Here is a 20923-nt window from a genome sequence, read left to right on the forward strand (position 1 = left end):
ATCACTAGCGTCATCAAAAGCAGACTTAAATGCACATAAAAAGATGTAATTCATTTTCAGTAGCAAAAGTTGTGATTAATATGTTATAAGATGCTTAAAAAGCACCAAGCCTAACAAATCTGCTTGGCTACAATGGTCTCAATCAATGAAGTAATTGTATCAACTTTATACTTAACATCTGATGAACAGGGCCATACTTATGCATAGGTGCACAAGGCTCTAGCTGGGGATGGCCAAAAAAAAAAATTAGCACCAATTTAAGGGCCCCATATCACCTCAGGAAAAGTGTAAGTATTGGCCCTGCTAATGAGTTACTAATGCTACAGTTATTATGTTCCAATCTGTGTACATTTCCTATGTCTTTCCAAGGAACCCTTCTGGTACGTCCTGCTCATATTCAAATCTGAGCAACAAAAGAGTGAATTCAGCGATATATTTAAACTGTGCATTTAAATTTTCAGTGATGATTGGTCTCAATATTTGTTATATTTTGAGACAAATGTTCCATAGAATTGTGTGTGAAGCTGAAAAAAATTTGTCAAAAAATTATGTTAGACATATTATGGAATGATTGCCTATAGACTAGAAATATAATCCCTATGATTTCCATGTTCATAGTGATCTTTCTAAGCAAAACCAAATGCATGCTAACTGAGGCCTACAGTGTAATTTGACTCTTGTTTAACAAAAATCTCATTATCATCCATTATCACCCTGTTCAGTCTTGGATTAGATATTATTACCAGAATCAAAACATAGTCAAGTGTTCGGAACTACAAAATCCTCAAACAATCTCATGGTAATACCGGAAAAGTGATGCTTTACACAACATGAGTCTTAAGGTCTAGATATACAATTCGAAGAAGCAGCAGTTTCTGCTTCAAGAAAAGATACAGTTGCACACATCATATATGGTAATATACTGATAACTATTGATGGGACATATGTAAAACACCAATGTATCTCTATCGTGCAATTTCTAAGTTTAAATGTCAGCCATGGGAACAATAGCAATATCATCCTGAAAAATCTAATGTGAATTTTGGTATACCAAAATTCACTTATACATTCATGCATTACACTTATGCATTATACTTATACATTCATGCATTATACAAATAATACATTCCAATCTCCATGTAAAAATTCTATTCTTCACTCCTCTCTTTACCAAATCTTTACTTCCAGGGATGGCCTCTTGTTCTTTTCTCACAACTCTTATAATCTCCCTCTGTATTATCTGGTAAACTTTCCTTGTTAACTTAAATGTATCACATCACCTTGTTTCTGCCTATACAAGAAACTCTGCAATTTGCATTCTCTCACTGTCTCCCAATAACAAAATTCCCAAGTCCTGATATTGCCTTAGTTATTCATCTTTTGACCCTCTACAGTGTTTCTACATCACAAGAGAAACCAGGTGATAAAATCTAAGCGTACCATTCTATGTTTAGTCTGACTAGTAATTTACAGTGCGGAATAACCACTAATCTTAATCTGTTAGTAAGTTACTTTTATTCTCTTCAATTTCAATACTGTTCTAATACCATTACCATCTGTAATGATAATTTAGATGGTAATGATATTTAGTTGTAGTTTTTGATCAATTGTTTTATTCCTAACTTGACTGTTAAAACTGGATGGACTATAAATGTTATATACTGCTTGGTGCTTGGAATCATTTCTCTTTATTATTTTTATGGCTATTTGGCCTATTTTTGTTTTGGAGTGCCCCTTTTTATAATGTCATTGGCTTTTTACTCAAATTTTTTAGGGTATTACTGATGTTTTATATAGACAGAAATATGAAGAATATATAGCAGGAAAATTTGGACATATCTTTGTAGGATGTTGCTGGCTGTCTTCTTATTCGGTGGCATCCCGGCATGTGGCAATATACATGACATACAGGTGTGGTTGACAACACTTGTATTATCTTTGATGGACAACAGATTTCTTAAAGGGAGTTCATGTTTTAGCAATCTACTTACTTAGTACAATAAGGTGACAGCAACACTGGATGTGGGAGATGGATACACAGTAGGTACACTTAGATTTTGCAAAGGCTTTTTGATAAATTACCACATAAGTTGATAGTGAAACTAGAGTGGATAGGATTGGATATCAGACTTGTGCATTGGAATGGAGAGTGGCTATCTGATAGATATCAACAGGTTGTGTATGGGGAAGCAATGTCAACAGAAAAAAAAAAGTCACTAGTGGTGTGCCTCGGGGATCTGTTTTAGGACCATTGCTTTTTAACCTGTATGTTAATGATATTGGGGAAGATTTGGATGGGGATATACAGTTGTTTGCAGTTGATGCAAAGTTAGGACAAACTATGAGGAGTAGAGCAGACGTTGTGGCCAAAAAGATTTGAATAGAGTGAATGAATGGACAAAGGAGTGGGGAGTTCAATGTTCAATGTTGCAAAATATAAGGTTTAATAATTGGAAAACAAACATGGGGCATAGAATTTACTTTTGGTGGGGATATTTTGTTGGAGGTCAAAGAAATGAGATCTTGGAGTGATGGTGGATAAGGATCTAAAATTTAAAAGACGTATTGCCAAAATTGTGAGGAGAACACAATGAATTCTGGTAATAATGCAAAGGACACTGACTTGTAGAAGTAACGATATTCTAGTTCCATTGTATAATGCCACAGAGTTGGTCGCCTGTTATCAAAAGGATGAAGAGATATTGGAAAAGGTCCAGAGGCAGTCGACTAAGGCAGTTTCTGGTATCTGGAATGTTGAGTATGAAGAAAGGTTGAGAAGATACAATTTACAGAGTGCAGTGGATAGGAGTGATACGATATAGACATACAAGTTGGTAAGAGGTTATTATAGAATTAATGAAGAGGTTTTTGTATAAAATGGTGAGAGAACAAGAGGTCATACCTGGAAGATGTATAAGGAGTGTGTGAGGAAGGGAGTGAGAAGATGGTTTTTTTGCATGGAGAGTTGTGAATAACTGGAATGCACTGCATGAGTGTGTGGTATCTGCAAAAAATTTTAATGTATTTAAGGCATGATATGATGAGGTGTGTGTGTAGAACAAAGGGACCGCTACTCTAAATTCTTGTTCATTTTTCTTGCAAGTTTTCTTTGCTATGCAATAAATGTTCAGATGATATAAGTCACCTATAACAATTACTAGTTTTGTAACCATCAGGTGATTTGATGATAGATTTCATCGTCACAAGCAACTGAACCACCGTAGGTCTGCAAAGTTATATACGTTAGATATTAACAAATGTTATTTTATAATAATAAAAGAAAAACAAAAAAAGGAATGAATTCTTTATCACTTATTTCTCAAATAAAATGTCAATGTTATAATTTGTGAAAAAGTAAAAACTTTGAGAAAAATACAATTTAGTTACAGATTACACACTGCTCATAACTCCCAACCTCCAAAAGATTGTAAACCTATTGTAAAATTTTATTATCCTTTGGTGTTTATTTCTATTGTCTTGGCCTTTTTCTATGTTGCCATTGTAAAATTTAATTTCTCCTTTATTTATCTTACGTATTGTTCTCTTTAAATCTTAATTACACTTATATTGCACTTGTATCTGTGCCCTTAGTAAAATCCTTCTCTAGTAAGACCTTATTCTCTTAACTTCTATATTTCTCTTGGCCAATCTTTACATATAAGAATGATGCTAGTGGTTTGGGGGACAAAGGGAATATTAATGGTCAATGCCAACTCCCTTGTCTCTACACTGGTTCTAATTCCTTTTTCAGATTCAGGGAAAATTTATTTTTCACTGCGCCACCCCGAATCCTAGATTAACAAAGAATGTATTATCAATGAACCAGAAACAGTTTAGCTTACAATCTTATATTACTATAGGTTATTGGCAGTCATAGCCTCACCATAAATTAATCTCCCGCTGTGGTCCGTATTTTATGAGCAAGTGCAACAGAGAAGAAAATCAGGCAAGTCATCAGTTAAACAAAAAGAACAAAACATTTAATTCAATTGATACATATTACACATTATGAATACACTTTGATTAAGTAATCTGCAATTGCTAATGAATGAGCACTAATTTCACAGATTCTCTATATCTATCTTAGCATGTATGACAAAGAACTTCATTTATGATTTACGACTTATATTTGAAAGATCACACTTATTCATCAATATTAAAGACATTTGTTAACTGAATTACTAATGTAGCTCCACATGCTCTCGTACAATTTCTCTCACAAAATACTCATAATATACTCTATCATTAAAAGAAACAATCTCTAGAGTTCTTCCTAAAATTTTCTTTTAGTACACATTTACATAAGAAACTATACTGTTACCAATTGTTGGGTAAACTATTTGGCCACCTCACATATCTCGTCAGGACAAATACTTTCGACTCCACGTTCCTTCTGCTTTTTCTGAGACATTCTTCAAGGGTTCAATCTGCACATACTTCTGCCTCCGAAAATAAGTAGATGTTATTCTTTGGTGAACTGGCTCAACATCATAACGAAATCTCCGTAAGCATCGGTGAATATCTTCTGCTGGGCTGGTTGCCGACTAGTAAATTTTCAGGAAATTCATGGCAAAGTTCCTCAGTCATTATCTCAAATCCGCAGGGAACGAGGGGATGCCACGAGGAGGCTCCACACACCACAGCAAGACCGCACAAGACCCGGAGCATAAGAGGGCACAAGCCTAAGAATAAGAAGGTTTTTTCTGGCGCTGCATGACTTTTTAAATTGCACACCACACGTTACCACTACGTCATTGATTTCTCCTCTCATTTTTCAGCGTCACTTCATGCCACCCAGTACTGAGCGCCACACACGGAATCCTTAGCGTGATTCTCGGAATGCATGAGTGGGGGGAGGACTACTTGCTTATTGCATGGGTTTTCGATTCCGGCCACCTTTTATTTAATCGGATTATCTCTTTCTCCCAGAAATTTATAAGTACTTACACTTAAGCAGTAAGATTTAAGCAATTTAGCAATTCATAATACTTTACATTATAACAAAATAAATGAAAGATTCTCAGTTTAGTAATATTTTAGTAATTTACAGGAGATAATTGATTCAAAATGTAACCCCACGTTAAGTCTGAAGGAAACGTAAATTAATCCAATTTTAGTTTCATTCAGAACTTAACATTATAATACATTAACATCACAGGCAACCTAAGGATTTTTTTATTACTATCTTTTGCAGAATTCAGAAACCTCACTCTAAGACCAAACATGGAACCTTTTCAAGCCCAATAAGTAAAGCAGTGGTCTCACACTGGGCAGTGAAATTCATCTCCCAGCAAAAGACAATCACAAACATCCATGTCTACAGTAGGATTCAAACCCACAGCCACTTTTGTTGGAGAGGAGGTACCTTAACTATTCAGTCAACCAGGCTGGCTAATAAGTCATGATAAATGCTTATTTTCCTTCCACTTTGGACTACTAATTTTACTGAAATTAATTCTAAGTTGATCTCTAAACATTCATAAGCATTACATTACAGTTCGGAGCAATCATTTTTAAAAAAGTGGAAAAAATTAAGGAAAAGGGGAAACATACAAAATGTATAAAATTTTTACCTGTTGAGCTCGTCTCAGCAAACTGGCAATAAGAAAACGAAATGCTAATCTTGTTTCCTGGACAAATGATTCATCAGTACTGATTGTGCTGCAAAATAAATTACACTAAGTATTAGCCATTACTTATTTTTATAACAAAACTACACTGAGCCAACAATCATTATAGAAGGGCTCACTTACTGAGCAATGTATCTATGATAACTCAACCTTAAACTCATTCATACTCCTTGTATTTCCAATAGATTCCACTAATTAACTACTCTCCATGTAAAACAATTACTCTTACACCTCTCTCCATACACACTTCCAGCTAAGATGGATCTTACCAAAAAAAAAAAAAGTCAACTCGATAAACTCAACAAATTATTGGAGAAAATGACATCCACAGGTCAAGAAACTATCAAAAGACTCAGAAAATACCATGCAAAACCTGCTAGAATATATGGTTCACCAAAATTACATGAAAACAACTGTCCACTTATACCTACTTTGGGTTCTATAAGAAGTCCCAAGTATAAATCTCGAGATTTCTGTCTCATCTTCTCCTCACCCTCACTGGCCACTCAGCTTCATTGATAAATTCCACAGAATTTTGTAGGCAAGAATAAAAGACAGAAAACTGGCTTCTAAAAACACAGTGAGCTTCGACACTGTCTCTCTCTCTTCACAAATATCCCTCACAATGAGACAATAGAAATTCTAATCCGAAAATTTCCATTAGGCATAGTGGACTTATTCAAATTTTCAATCACATCTGGTTACTTCACTTGGAAGGATAATGTATACAAACAAGTAGAAAGAATGGCAATAGGCTCGCCACTATCACCTAACTTAGCCAACTTTTAACATGAACACTTGGAAGGAAGAATCTTCTCTTGACACAAAACCACCAATCTTGTTGTGATACATAAATGATGTCTTTGCAGTCTGGAGTCACACAGAACCAGAACTCCATTCATTTTACAAAAACACAACACTCTACATCCTTGTACTAAGTTCTTCATCATCTGTTCATTGGAGCAGATGATAATGATGAACTTTCTAACAAGTTCACGTCAGAAAAAGATTCATCAAAAGGAATCTCCTTTTTGCATGTACATCCAACAGAAACAAGATGGATCCATTTCTGCATCAATCTACCAAAAACCAACTTTTATCCACAATACATCAGTCCACTATCCACTTCGAAAATATGGCACCATTAAATTCCTAGTGTCTTGAGCACACACAAGATTTATTATTCCGAAGGATCTCTTAAACAAGAATTGGATACTATCAATCAAACAGCCTTATTAAATGGATACAATCCAAGAATAATACAGAAAATAATTAACAACTCTCCTATACAGCAACCTAGACTAGACTAGAAGTCCACAGGGCTCCTATACCATATATTAAAAACCACATCTCTGAATGAGTGGCAAAAATTGTAAGAAAATATAAACTCATAGCTACTTACCAACCAAATTCATAATCCATTGCCTTCTCCAAATGACAAACTCTCACCAATGATAATGATGCTACCGGGCATATACAAAATACCACATTCATGCAATTTGTCTTACTACAGACAAGCAGGAAGATCTGTCAATAGATACATCTCGAAACCAAGACAATATCCAACGCCTTACTTCTCTCAAATCTGGCCAAACACAGCATGGGATTGAAAACACCAACCACAGGATCCAATGGGAAAAAGGCCAAACTGTATAACCTGTACATTCTGTATTTTGTCTATGCACCCGATTCTCCATTTACACAGTAGATGGTTCCAGAAAAAATCTGTGTAAAAAAGAATGCAGTGCATATGGAAAAATGGAGGAATGGTTCCAGATGTGAAAACCCGATACGAACAATAAGTTATTTTAAAACAAAACATATGAAAATCATTGAATAAAACTCTATTTAATATTACTGGAATTTTTAAATTTTATTTTAAGTACTTATTTGAAATATATACATATGTATCTTTCTTAAAGAAAATAAGTTTGTCACTAATAAAACAAATCCAAAAAGGCCCAAATACACACGCCCATATAGTTATTAGTTATTAAATTTTATTCGCCGTCACTTTCTGATAGCAGCTGCATTCTTTTGTGTGAGACTGGAATTAAATCACTTCCATCACTTGAAACACTTTTGCTGTCCTGGTCATACTGCAATGGCGAAATATTTTCTTCAGTAAAAAGGAACAAAATTAGCACTAATTTTCAATAATTCTGAGGGCTGATTTTTTTTTACCACAAACTCTAATTAATTGTTGATATCCTGTTTTGACTAGATCCTTGTATAATTCTTCATATCACACCATACATGACTTCAGTTCACATTTAAACTGTTCAGCTCTTTCGGTATATGGATCATGTGTAAGAAAATGACTTTGCAATTTACCCATTTGAAGTCGTTCTTTAATTAATCTTGCAGTGAGTGGAATCTCTTCATCATCACTTTTTTCTTTTTCACACATTTTGGTCAAGTAGCTTTCCAGCATGCATTTAAAGTTAATAGTTTCAATTCTGATAATGCCAACTTAGCAAGTTTGATGCAATCTTTCCACATTTGCCACAAAGGAGGACAATGTTTAGCATTCAGAGGATCATCCAAGAAACTTTATAAGTGTGATAATGTGAATTAATTTTCTTCATTTGGCAGAAACCATAGCAAAATCTGATAACATTACAACAGAACATTTATGTAGAATACAAACATCAATACTGAATAATATTACACATTTAAGGGATGAAATTCAAAACCAAATGAATAAAATTATAGTAAATGTGATGAATGAAACTATTTTGAATAATGTAAGAATTACTAAATATTAATCAATTATTTTAGATATAACCCCTGATATGAGCTGTATAGAATAGAATAATTATTGTCAGATTTGTAGATTTCCAAAATCCAAATATTTATATATATGAACACTTTTGGGGAAATTTTGTCCCAGTGTTCCCACAGTAGGTAGCATGACTGGAGAAGGATTACACACATTTTCAATAGACTACTTATAAAAACTGAATCTAGACAAAAATAATTTGAGCCAGAGATACAACAATGCCACAAATATACATGGCAAATATAATGGATTGCAACACAAAATCCTAGAGAAAAAAAAATTCTAGGGTATGATACATGCTTTGTTCCGTACATTGTTTAAACTTGGCAGTGAATGATGCAGCGAAAATCTTGATACCACTGAATTTTTTTTATATCAACCAAGAACTATATCATTACTTTTCAACAAAACATTGCTGTGTATTGAAAACATATTTACAAAATAAATTTGAAAACATTGTCGAATACATGATAAGAAAGTTGAATTGACACCATCATGCCACTAAAAACTCAATTAGAGGGAGTATGCAATGCTCTTTTAGAAGCTGTTGATGACATTAATAAAGTTACAGACTCTAAAAATGCAAGTCAAAGGTATACTTTCAAAAATATCCACTTAGTACTAATTTGGCATGATGTTTTAAGTAAAATTAAAGTTATAAACAAAATTATGAAGGAACCAAAATTCAATGCACATAATGCCATCGAAAGTATCAAAGGGATTAAGAAATGTTTTTAAGAAAAATGAAGTGATGATATATATGATAAATATATTATTGGTACTATAAGAAATGTTGGCATCAATCTCAAGTGACACTGATGCGACTTTCTGCAATGTACAAAATGCTAGAAACATGAGGAAGTGAACTCATTTTGACTATGAATCCCACAGTTGGCCCATTTATGATCCAAAACTAAATTTGAAAATAAATTAATTTTTTCCCCATATTCAAGACAACAATGATATCTTTAAAAGAGAGGTTTATGATACTAAAAGAATATCATGGCCTTTTCAGTGTTCTAGATGACATATGCAATTTATTATTATTATTACAGGTATCTCCATGGCATCAGTAGACTCATCGTGAGAGACCCAAACTATCAAAACATTATCTATCATATCTCTTCTTGAATTCATTTACAGACGAAGAACTCACCTTGTAACTACGAAAAATTTACAATTGATAATGACTGATGAACATAGTAATGAATGTGATATTGAGAGGACATCAATGTATAAAGAACTAAATGCATTTTTGAAAATAGGGGTGCTTAAGTGACAAAGCTGTATAACTGAGAGGAGACCTCCACATAGCCTTTAAAGGAATGCGGAGAACCGACCAGGGCTTCTGACCTAATGTCTAATCCTCACCTTCTCGTGGTGCACCGTGTTGGGTATCTACTTGGATACTGAACGAACGAGGATGGGCTGGCAATTTGGGATTTAGCCAACCAAATTGTATTCTTATTGGCTTAAACCAATATACAAAATGATGGTATGACATGACAAAATTTCATGCCAGCTGGGGCGTCACCCAGTTAAACAAGGCCCCCGTTGTTTTTGCCAGGGAACCAGAGTGAACAGCGAAAAGTCAGCTACTGGAACAAATCTGAAAACACATCCCAACTCAACATCAGCAGAGTTAAAGATCAGTACTATCAACATAAGAAGCCTGAATGGCAAAGAAAGAGATCTAGCTGAGGAATCAGATAAGTACCAGATCGACATAATAGGGATGACTGAAACAAAAAAGACAAAAACTGGTGAGATCTTTCTGAGCAATAAATACAAAATGTCATATTCAGGAAATGACAATCAAGGAAAAGAAGGAGTAGCCATAGCATTCAACACAAAATACGAGGCTAATCTTCTTGAATGGCAGGCAGTCTCAAGTAGAGTGATGTGGGCAAATATGAGAATGGGGAACTGGACAATGAGACTTATTTGTGCCTATGGTCCCACAGAAGGTTCTACTAAGGTAGAAGTGGAGGAATTTTTTGATGCTTTAGAAAAAGCAACTGACACAATGAAAAAGGAAAAGTTGGTCCTTGTTGGGGATCTAAATAGCAGAGTAGGAAATGACTGTGAGACATACAAAAATATTTTGGGAAAATTTGGAGAAAAGAGCAAAGCTAATAATAATGGCAAATACCTGTTGGATTTCTGCTCAGGACATGGACTGGTTATTACTAACACCATGTTCCAACATAAAAATGTGCACAAATTCACATGGAGAGAAGAGGCAAGGAATAAGAAAAGTCTCATTGACTATGTTATTGTTGATAGTGATGTTTTCTCCCTGGTGCAGGACACCAGAGTGTACAGAGGATTTGAAATTGGAAGCGATCACTATTTAGTCTTTAGCAGGATAAAATTGAATTTCATATTGAAAAGAATAACATGTAAGAAAGTTTTAAAGCGAATAAAAGTTGAACAGCTCTCAGATGTGAACTGTAGACTAAAATACACAAAGATTATTGAAGAAAAAACGAGAGTTTGAGAACAGGAATCAAACCTTGGAGATTCAGTGGCAAACTCTAAAAATTGGTTGATTCTGCCAGAGAGGCATATGGTGAGGTTGTGTGGAAGGATAAAAAAATCAGAACTCCCTGGTGGACACAGGAAGTTAAAGAGGCAGTGAAGGAAAAGAAGAAAGCATATCAAAAGTTCCTGTCAAATAAGTCAGCTTGTGCTCTTAGAGAATACAGAGACAAATGCAAGAATGCTAAACACTGTGTAAAACTAGCTAAACAAAAGTCATGGGAGGACTTTGGCAAGAATATAGAAAATAAATATCAAGAAGGTGGCAAAATATTCTGGAGGTTGTTGAAGAAGCTTAGGAATGGAGAAAAGAGTGCTGTAAAAGGAGTTCGAGATGATAAAGGTGACATGAAAATGGGAGAAAAAGATATCCTTGACAGCACAGTGGTAAAAAACACTGACCAGGCATGCAGTCAGGAATACATATCCATTCTTGAAGTAGAAAAAGCCATCAAAGGCTTGAAATGTGGAATGGCAGCAGGAGTAGATGATATTCGACCAGAAATGCTGAGGTATGGTGGTATAAGAGTCTTACAGTGGCTGCACTGCATAGCTCAGAAAGCATGGACAGAGGGACGAATTCCCGATGATTGGAGTAGAGCTCTCATAGTACCCATATATAAAAAGGGAAATAAAACTGAATGTGAGAATTACAGAGGTATTTCCCTACTGAGTGTTCCTGTCAAGATCTATGCAAGTATATTTGAGAAACGGTTGAGAAGAATTGTGGAAGAAAAGCTTGGTGAAAAACAAGCTGGATTCAGGCCAAATAGAGGCTGTCAGGATCAGATCTTCACTTTACGACAAATAGTCGAGAAAGCATGGGAATATAACAAAGATCTGTATTTAAGTTTTGTCGATTTGGAAAAGGCATATGACAAGGTGCCAAGAGAGAAGCTATTCAATACGCTACAGTTATATGGTGTCAATGGGGCATTATATCAAGCAGTACTTAGTCTTTATTTGAGTTGTAAGTCAGCAGTTAGAATTGAAGGAAGTATAGAAGATGGTTTAATGTTAAATCTGGTGTGAGACAAGGATGTACATTATCCACTCTGTTATTCATTATCTACATGGATCACATTATGAAGGAAAGTGGTATTAAACATGATATCAAAATTGGAGATGTTAATGTTAGCTCTTTATTTAGGTCTGCAAGATTCTCTGACTAAATGGAATAGCTGTTGTAATAGATATGGTATGAAGGTCAGCAATAAAAAGACAAAGACAATGAAAATAGGCAGAATCACTGAAAATGTCAACCGTGTTGTGAATGGAGAACCTGTGGAACAAGTGAAACATTTCAGCTACTTAGGTACGATTTTTACTGAAGATGGTAAATTAAATATAGAAATAGACAACAGAATCAGCAAAGCTGGTATCGTAGGAAGTCAATTGAATAAATTCATATGGAATAAGAGAGAAATTAGTAGGAACACTAAATTAGCAGTATACAAGACAGTGTTCAAACCAGTTTTAACTTATGGATCTGAGAGCTGGGTCAGAAGTAAAACACTTGACCAAAACTAGAGACCGCAGATATGAGAGCCCTGAGAAAGATTATAGGCATGAACAGATGGCATCAATGGCAATATCATATTAAAAACGAGGATATTAGGAAAGAACTTGACATTGTCAACATCCAGGAATGCGTTAGCAGAGCTAATCTCAGGTGGTATGGTCACTAAAACAGAATGGGAGAGGAAAGATTAGCAAAACAAGTGTTCTCTGCCAGATTGGCAGGAAAACGACCCAGAGGAAGACCAAGATATAGGTGGATTGATACAGTAAAAAGTGCCTTAGAAGACAGAAATATAAGATCTGATAATGTTGGAGTCTTGACAAGTAACAGACTGGTTTGGAGGAAAATTGTAGATAGGAAGTTAGTAATGATGTAATTTTTTTTCATGTAGTACTATCATATCCTGTACACCCCTTGAGGGTACATGGCAGGAATTTGATGATGATGAAAATTATGGAGACAACTACCGTGGTTGAATAAAAACGTTAGTTTAATATAACTAAAATCTACAAACTAAGTTGTTTTCTAAAATCTAATGATTCCAGATGAAATATTACAATATATTTACAGCAATAATTTATTTGATATATTTCCAAATACTTTTGTAGCGCTCTCTTTAACTTTGCCAAGATCAGTCACCACTGGAGAATGTAGCATCTCAAAATTAAAGCCTATCAAAAACCACTTAAATTGTCTACAATGTCAAATCTAGCGACCATTTCTGTAGAAAACGAGATACTGGAAGAAGTAGGAATTAAAAGTTTCAAAGAATATTATTTTCATGAAAGCAAGACAATTAACTATTTCATAATAAATTATTATGTAGAAGTGACTGAGTGTTCCTAATTATTGTGATTAAAAATTCAAATTTGTTATTCTTTTATGTTCAATACTTTGATTTGTATAATTTATATAGAATAACTATGTTTGTTATCCTTATTACTGTTACTATTGAGGAATAAATAATTGTTGTGAATCCTTTTCGACTCTTGGTGATCCTGTGAACAAAGGCTCTCCATCCCACTCGTCCTCCTGTCCTTTCTTTCAGTAATTGTAATTTGAAATTGGTAGTTCTTTTATGTTGCCCATCCAATTCTTTTGTGGTCTTACTCTTCTTCTCATACCCTCAATCTTCCCCAACATAACTGCCTTTTCCAATTATTCATCTACTCGTATAATATGTCCGAAGTACATAAACTTCTATTTAGCAATCATCACCTCCAAGGAGCATTCTGTATTTATATTCTCTAAAACCTTTTTATTGGTTATTCTTGCAGCCCATGAGATTCTTAATAGTCTCCTCCACACCCATAATTCAAATGAATCAATTCACTTTCTATCTTTCTTAATAATCCAGCTTTCACGTCCATATATCATTACTGGAAATGACATTGCTTTGACAATTCCAACTCTCGTGGCCTTACTCACACCTCTATCTTTCATAATTTTTGTCAGGTTTAACATTGGTTTTTTTTTCCGCAGGACTATCCTTCTTTTAATTTCATCTTCACATTTACCATCATTTCTTCTTCTAGATTCCAGTAAATCATAACTTTTGAACAATTTTTATTTTATCTCCCTCTATTCGTTTAAATTGCCAGAAGCTATCACTTTTGTTTTGCTGATGTTTAAATTAAGCCTGGCTTTGTTACTTTCCATCTGAACCAAAAGAATCAGCCACTCCAGATTTTCCTTAGTTTCTGCTATAAGGGTTGTATCATCTGCATATCTTAAATTATTTATTTTTCTGCCACCAATCTTAATTCCAGCTGGATCTTTGTCTACATCAGCCATTCTCATAACATATTCACTATAAATATTAAAAAGGTAGGGCAACAGTATACAACCCTGCCGCACTCCTTTTTACACTCAAGCACTGTCTATTTCTCCAAAGACTAGTTTTTTATGAAGCTTCTTGGTTGTCATACAGCCCTCTTATCAAGAGAATCAGATGTTTAGGTATTCTCATTGATCTCAATCAAAAGCTTTCTTATAATCAATAAAACAGATGAATATTTTTGTTTTTTCCATAATCCATCTTGTTTGCTGTTTGGTCTCTAGTTCCTCTGCCTCTCCTAAAGCCTGCCTGTTCTTGTGGAATTTCTCTATTCACCTATGGCTCCAACCTTTGTTAGCAATCACTTTCAGCATAACTTTACTTGCATGTGAAATTAAAGTCATGGTTCTATAATTCTCACAATCTCTGGCATTTGATTTTTTTTTTGGAATTGGGATAAATACTGATGTTTTCCAGTCTAGGCCGTATATTTTCTTCCAAACCTGTTGGCAAATTTCAGTCAATATATTCACTACTTCATCCCCAGTTGATCTCAATAATTCCACTGACACACCATCAGTTCCAGGAGCTTTTCTTTTTGGCAGCTGTTCCGTTACTGATATCACTTCACTTTTCATTATCATGGGTTCTTCGACAAATTCTCTCCTTTGAAATTCTCTTTCAATGTTATTAACTTTCTCATACAAATCCTCTACATACTCTTCCCATCTTTTTTTTTCACTGCTTCTTCTTCCATTAGACATTTAGTTGAATTACTTTTTACCATGCCTAATCTAGGGATAAACTTCCCTGTAACATTTATTTTTCTAAACAGATCTCTTGTTCCACCCATAATATTGCTTTCTTCAATTTCCTTGCACCTTTTGTTTAGATGTTTTCCTTATCTTTTCTAGTCTGTCTTTGGAAATTGGCACTCAGTTGTCTAACCCTTTCTTTTTCTCTGAAGTTTCATTTTTCTTCTTTCCTCTGCTATTTGAATAGATTCTTCTGACAACCATTTGCAATCTTTCTTTCTTGTTGCTTTATTAAGTTTTCTTTGCTGTTTCTATAACTACACATTTTGTTTCTTCCCACAGTTCTAATTCTCTTCCTGTCTTCTCCAAACTTTTTAATTTCTTTTTGACTTCTATTTTAAATGCTTCATTTATAAGATCAAAATCAAATCTGATACTGTCCTTTTGTTTCTTCTCAGCCCTTAATTTAACTTCAGCTATCAATATTTCATTATTTGTCTCACAGTCTGCACCAGGTAGTATTTTTGCTGCTTGGATAGCACTCTCCCCTTTCTGCTGGCAACAACATAATCTATCTGATTTCTGTATTTTCCATTAGGTGAATCCAAGTGTACAATCGTCTTTTATATTGTTGGAAGCAAGTGTTTGCAATAAAGCAACTGTTCCCAACACAAAACTCCAACATCCTTTCTCCTGCTCTATTCATCAGTCCTAAACCAAATTTTCAAGTGATGCCTCATTTTTCTTTTTCACTCACTTTTGCATTTCAATCACCGAATATCGAGAGTAAATCTGTTTTATCAGTACGTATACTACTTGTTGCAAGCAGCTGCAAAATTCTTCTACCTCATCTTCACTTGAATCTGTAGTGGGTGTATACACCTGTATGAGTGTAACATTAACATTCACTGGGTATGTCCTTTATTCTGATTAGAATTATTTTATCAAACACTGGGTTGTAACGAAAAATGTATTTTCTGTATTTTCTTCTATGAATGCTATCCATTTCTTCCAAGGTTTTCGTGTCCAGAGTAATACATCATGAAATCATCGGAACCAAAGTGACCTATTTCTGTCCATCTCAGTTCACTGATTCCTAACATCTTAAGTCGAGTTCTAATTTCTTTCTTCACCAGTTCCAGATTTCCTTGATACATATACTTCTTACATTCTATGTTCCTATTTTATGTAAATCAGTAAAGCAGAGGCATCGTCTTCTGAGATTAACTCTATCAGAAGTTGAACTTCCAGAAGGCTTTGATCCAGCTTCATCATTCTTGGTAACTTCATTGGAAGTTCCTCTCTGCTCATCCCCAGTAGTCATTTCAGTGCCTTCTGAGGTGGGTGTCCCATCTTCCTGCACTATATAACAATAACTCAAGCCTCTATTCATAAGATTTTCTTGGCAAAATATATACAGAAGTGGTTTGCCTTTGTGTTCTGTGTTTGTTTAGCCTACTAGGTAAGACTAAACAAACTGCAAGTGATGAAGAAAAGTAAAATAAGAAAGAAAAAAAGGAGGGGGAAGGAGCAAGAAGGACAGAAGAGTAAGGACCAGTCTACAGATAATATAACAGATATATTTTACATGAAATAAGGCATGGTCCAACATCACGTACCTCAGGTTCGCCACTACAGTACTCACTAAAGTGAGCCATTGAGAGCCCTAAAGAGCTGATAAACTTGACAAATGTACATATATATATATATATATATATAAATATATATATGTGTGTGTGTGTGTGTGTATTTGTTCATTTGTACAATAATCCACTCATTCCACTAGCTGAAATCCAGCCTAAAATTCACTTTAATTAGATTTTCAAAGTTCAAACCTAAACTGACATGGAATGAGCCATTTTAAATACTCTCTGAAATCACTATGAACACAAAACTAATAATAAAAATAATCTGAATATTAACAATTTTTGTCACTCTCACATATAAAAGGTTGGGTAATCTATAGCACATTAGTAACGTGGAAATGCCAAGGATTGTTTAAAATTTTTATTTTGTTTGTTTGTTTATGTTTTTTTTATTTTTCACATAATAATAAGTTTAGTTTAATCTTTTATCCAAGTGTGAGCAAACAAGCTTTGTGCCTGAAAGTATCTTCAGGACTGGGGTAAGGTAGTGCAACACCAGGCTACTCGTTGCAAAGGTGGAGAAAGATCTCATCACTCCTATCTCAGTATCTCCCATAATGCAAAGCACATCTCCTTGCGGATATGTGTAATGTTATGCATTAAGGCAAGGGCCACTACCCATACCGGTTTCGACCTTTATTGAGGTCTCGTCAGTGGGAGCCAGGCCCAGTAGTGGAGATACAAAGGCAGAAGCAATGAGAGGTCATCGTAACCTATAGGAGTTGCCAAAGGGTGTGCAACCTTATTAAGCAACCTTGACGAGACCTCAATAAAGGTCGAAACCGGTATGGGTAGTGACCCTTGCCTTAATGCATAGCATTACACATATCCACCAGGAGATGTGCTTTGCATTATGGGAGATAATGAGATAGGAGTGATGAGAGCTTTCTCCACCTTTGAAACGAGTTGCCTAGTGTTGCACTACCTTACCCCAGTCCTGAAGATACTTTCAGGTGCAAACCTTGTTTGCTCACACTTGAATAAAGGATTAAACTAAACTTATTATAGTCTAACCAAGTGAAAAATAAACTCTCAACATCTTTCCCTGAATCTGGAGTAATTTAATAATAAGGTTGCACACCCTTTGGCAACTCATATAGGTTAGGATGACCTCTCATTGCTTCTGCCTTTGCATCTCCGCTACTGGGCCTGGCTCCCACTGACGAGACCTCAATAAAGGTCGAAACCGGTATGGGTAGTGGCCCTTGCCTTAATGCATAACATTACACATATCCGCAAGGAGATGTGCTTTGCATTATGGGAGATACTGAGATAGGAGTGATGAGAGCTTTCTCCACCTTTGCAACGAGTTGCCTGGTGTTTCACTACCTTACCCCAGTCCTGAAGATACTTTCAGGCACAAAGCTTGTTTGCTCACACTTGGATAAAGGATTAAACTAAACTTATTATAGTCTAACCAAGTGAAAAATAAACTCTCAACAATATTTTTCACATAACTCAGAAAAAGTACTCTAGAGACCAAACATGGAACTTTATCAAGCCAGTTCAGGACTCTGATAAGTGGGACAGTGGCTTCATATCGGGGAGACAATTACCAACATCTATGCCCACAATGTGGTTTGAACCTACAGCCTGTCTGTTGGAGAATGGGCACTTGCAGCCAATTAGATAACAACGTACTGAAACTTATCCATTTTACATCTACTTTTTAAAGCTACTTAACTGTTAAGTTAATATTCAATAATATATTTTATTAGAAAGTTTTTACCTTGGGTATAATATACGTTAAAGATACCAAGCTATTTTAAACCTGGTTTTAATCCATTTCCCAAGGAAGCAAACAGACAAAGTCAAGTTTGCACCTGCAAGTAATGCAAGTTTGGGTGACCGCACATAGTGCAAGTCTTAGGCAACTCATGGTAAAGGTGGAATAAGCTCTGATCACTATTCTTTATCCTTAATGTAAAGCACATCTCCTTGAGAAGATGTACGATGCTATGCATTAAAGGCAAGGGGGCCACTACCCAGTCCGGTTTCGACCTTTATTGAGGTCTCATCAGTGGGAGCCAGGCTCTGGGTAGTGCCCCCCCCTTGCCTTTAATGCATAGCATCATACATCTTCTCAAGGAGATGTGCTTTACATTAAGTGTAAATACCAAGAATAGTGATCAGAGTTTATTCCACCTTTACCACGAGTTGCACTACGTGCGTGGTCACCCAGACTTGCATTACTTGCAGGCACAAACTTGGTTTTGTCTGTTTGCTTACTTAGGAAATGGATTAAAACCAGGTTTAAAATAGCTTGGTATCTTTAACGAATATATTTTATGTTATTCTAAATATTATTCAATATTCCAAAATATTCAATAATATATTCTAAATAGGCAGCCTGTGTAGCTTGGTGATGTGGCGTTTGCACACCATGATGCTTGACTGCATGAAGGAAGACTTGGTTTCGAATCTAGTTGGCGACTAGAGGAAATTTTTCTAAGTGTTTTTTAAACCAGTTCCCAAGTTAGTCAATCTCTGGCTCAAGCAAGCGGGGTTTTTTCCCAGGAAACTCGGGTTTTTTGTCCTGTAAATTCAAGAAAATCAACCGTAGAACCCACACTATATCAGACATTAAATATACTGTGTTAGGGTTAGGGACCACAAGATGGCAGCACTTGTTAAGCCACCTCTTCACTGTGTGCTGCTAGCCTTAGGCCAGCTATCTCTGATTGGGCCCTTTATTAAATTTTTCTCAAATTTGCGAGCCCCCTTGTTCTTGTTTAACAATCTTGTTGAACAAGAAAATACCACCGCAAAATGTATACATGCTACTATAATTGCCACTTTAAATTCATACGGGAATTAAAAGGAGTTAGTTTAGCTGATATATTCTAAATATATAAAATTATTCCAAAAAATATCAATTATACAATAATAATAAAGGGACACAAACATACCTGTACCATGAATAAATATGTCTTCTAAGTATGATGTTAAGAATCTGAAATATTAAAAAAAATATTATCATAAAGTTTGTATTCTGCAATAAGATTTGCAAGTTTTCATACTTATTAAATGTGGTTAAGTCTTGAAAAAAGTATTTGCAAAAATACTGAAATGAAAGAGAAACCAACTATTCTTCAACTTGGATATCTCAGATGTTAACGTGTAGTGGTGAAGGTGTCAGTGAGGCTGGGTGGAGATAAAATACAAACAGAATTGATGAGAGTGAAAGCAATATGGGTTGTTACAGGAAAGTGTTGTTTCAGTAGCTTGGTTATAATTTGTAATAAGATGACAAGTGCAAGCCAGATTGACAAAGTGGATAACATATCCACTTTTCAACCAAAAGGCTGTGGGGCTCAAATCCCACCTTGGGCATGGAAGTTTATAAAAGCCTGCTTTTAATGAGCATGTATAGCTCTTGAAGTTGCTCGTTTCTTTCTTCTTTTTTTTTTTTTTAAAAAAAAAAAGTGTATTCTTGACAGAGATGTTTATACAGTAATTTTTCTGGATTTTACTAAGTTCTGATAGAATACCACATGGTCAATTTAGTTTGAAACTGAGCAGAATGGGGACAGATAGACAGTTGGTAGCTAGCCAACAGGGATAGATGGCTGATAGGAGCCACAGAGTTGTGTATGGGATGAAGTGTCCCATTTATATATATATATATATATATATATATATATATACACACACATCAATGATACAGTTCAAAATTTCAGAAGAGACATTTAATTCTTTACGGATGAAGCTAAAATAGAAAATGTCAGGAAGTTCTGATGTGTTGTTACAAGAGGATTTACATACGATGGTATTTTGGCATGAAAAATAGGTATATCACGTAAACATTGAAAAGTGTAAATGGTTGTTTAGTTATTTTTGATTATTATGGCACAAAGACATCAATGATCATACTGTGCCAGGACACAGGTTACAGCAGTACATATGGTACTGTAGTAGGTCGAAGTGGTAGAATTGCAGATGCCCTTTCCGCACAGAGTAAGTAAGACAATCACAAACATCTATGCCCATGGCGGGATTCAAACCCACAGCTTCTTGGCTGGAGAGTGGATGTGCTAAACACTCGACCAACCAGACCAGCGTGTGTAGAGGCTTAAGTGCTGTGAGGATATCATGTTGGAGGCTTAATGGATTTTTTACAACACTCAAAAAGAATTAAATTAGAATTTAATACTTCCTATATTTCGTCCTAGTCACTAGGACATCTACGGGGATTACAAAAACAATTAATGTAACATATAAACAAATAACAAACAATACTAAGCCCAACCACGTGGGTGACACTAAAGTC

General features: G+C 35.2%; 1 protein-coding gene across 2 annotated transcripts in view; it reads right to left on the reverse strand.

Annotated features, from left to right (window-relative positions):
• Nucleotides 1-20923, reverse strand: part of LOC150102965 (sorting nexin-14-like) — a 793179-nt gene that overhangs the window by 618994 nt on the left and 153262 nt on the right. For both annotated transcript variants that reach the window (XM_090397844.1, XM_090397845.1), the window contains 2 exons: nucleotides 19563-19606; nucleotides 5574-5661 (listed from right to left, as the gene is read on the reverse strand). In XM_090397844.1, the coding sequence (XP_090253970.1) occupies nucleotides 5574-5661; nucleotides 19563-19606 (132 nt within the window). The remainder of the gene's footprint in view (nucleotides 1-5573; nucleotides 5662-19562; nucleotides 19607-20923) is intronic.

The sequence above is a fragment of the Typopeltis vanoorti genome, chromosome 9 (assembly GCF_054136105.1).
Source record: "Typopeltis vanoorti isolate ZY-2024b chromosome 9, IOZ_Tvanoo_1.0, whole genome shotgun sequence".
Classification (NCBI taxonomy): domain Eukaryota; kingdom Metazoa; phylum Arthropoda; class Arachnida; order Uropygi; family Thelyphonidae; genus Typopeltis; species Typopeltis vanoorti.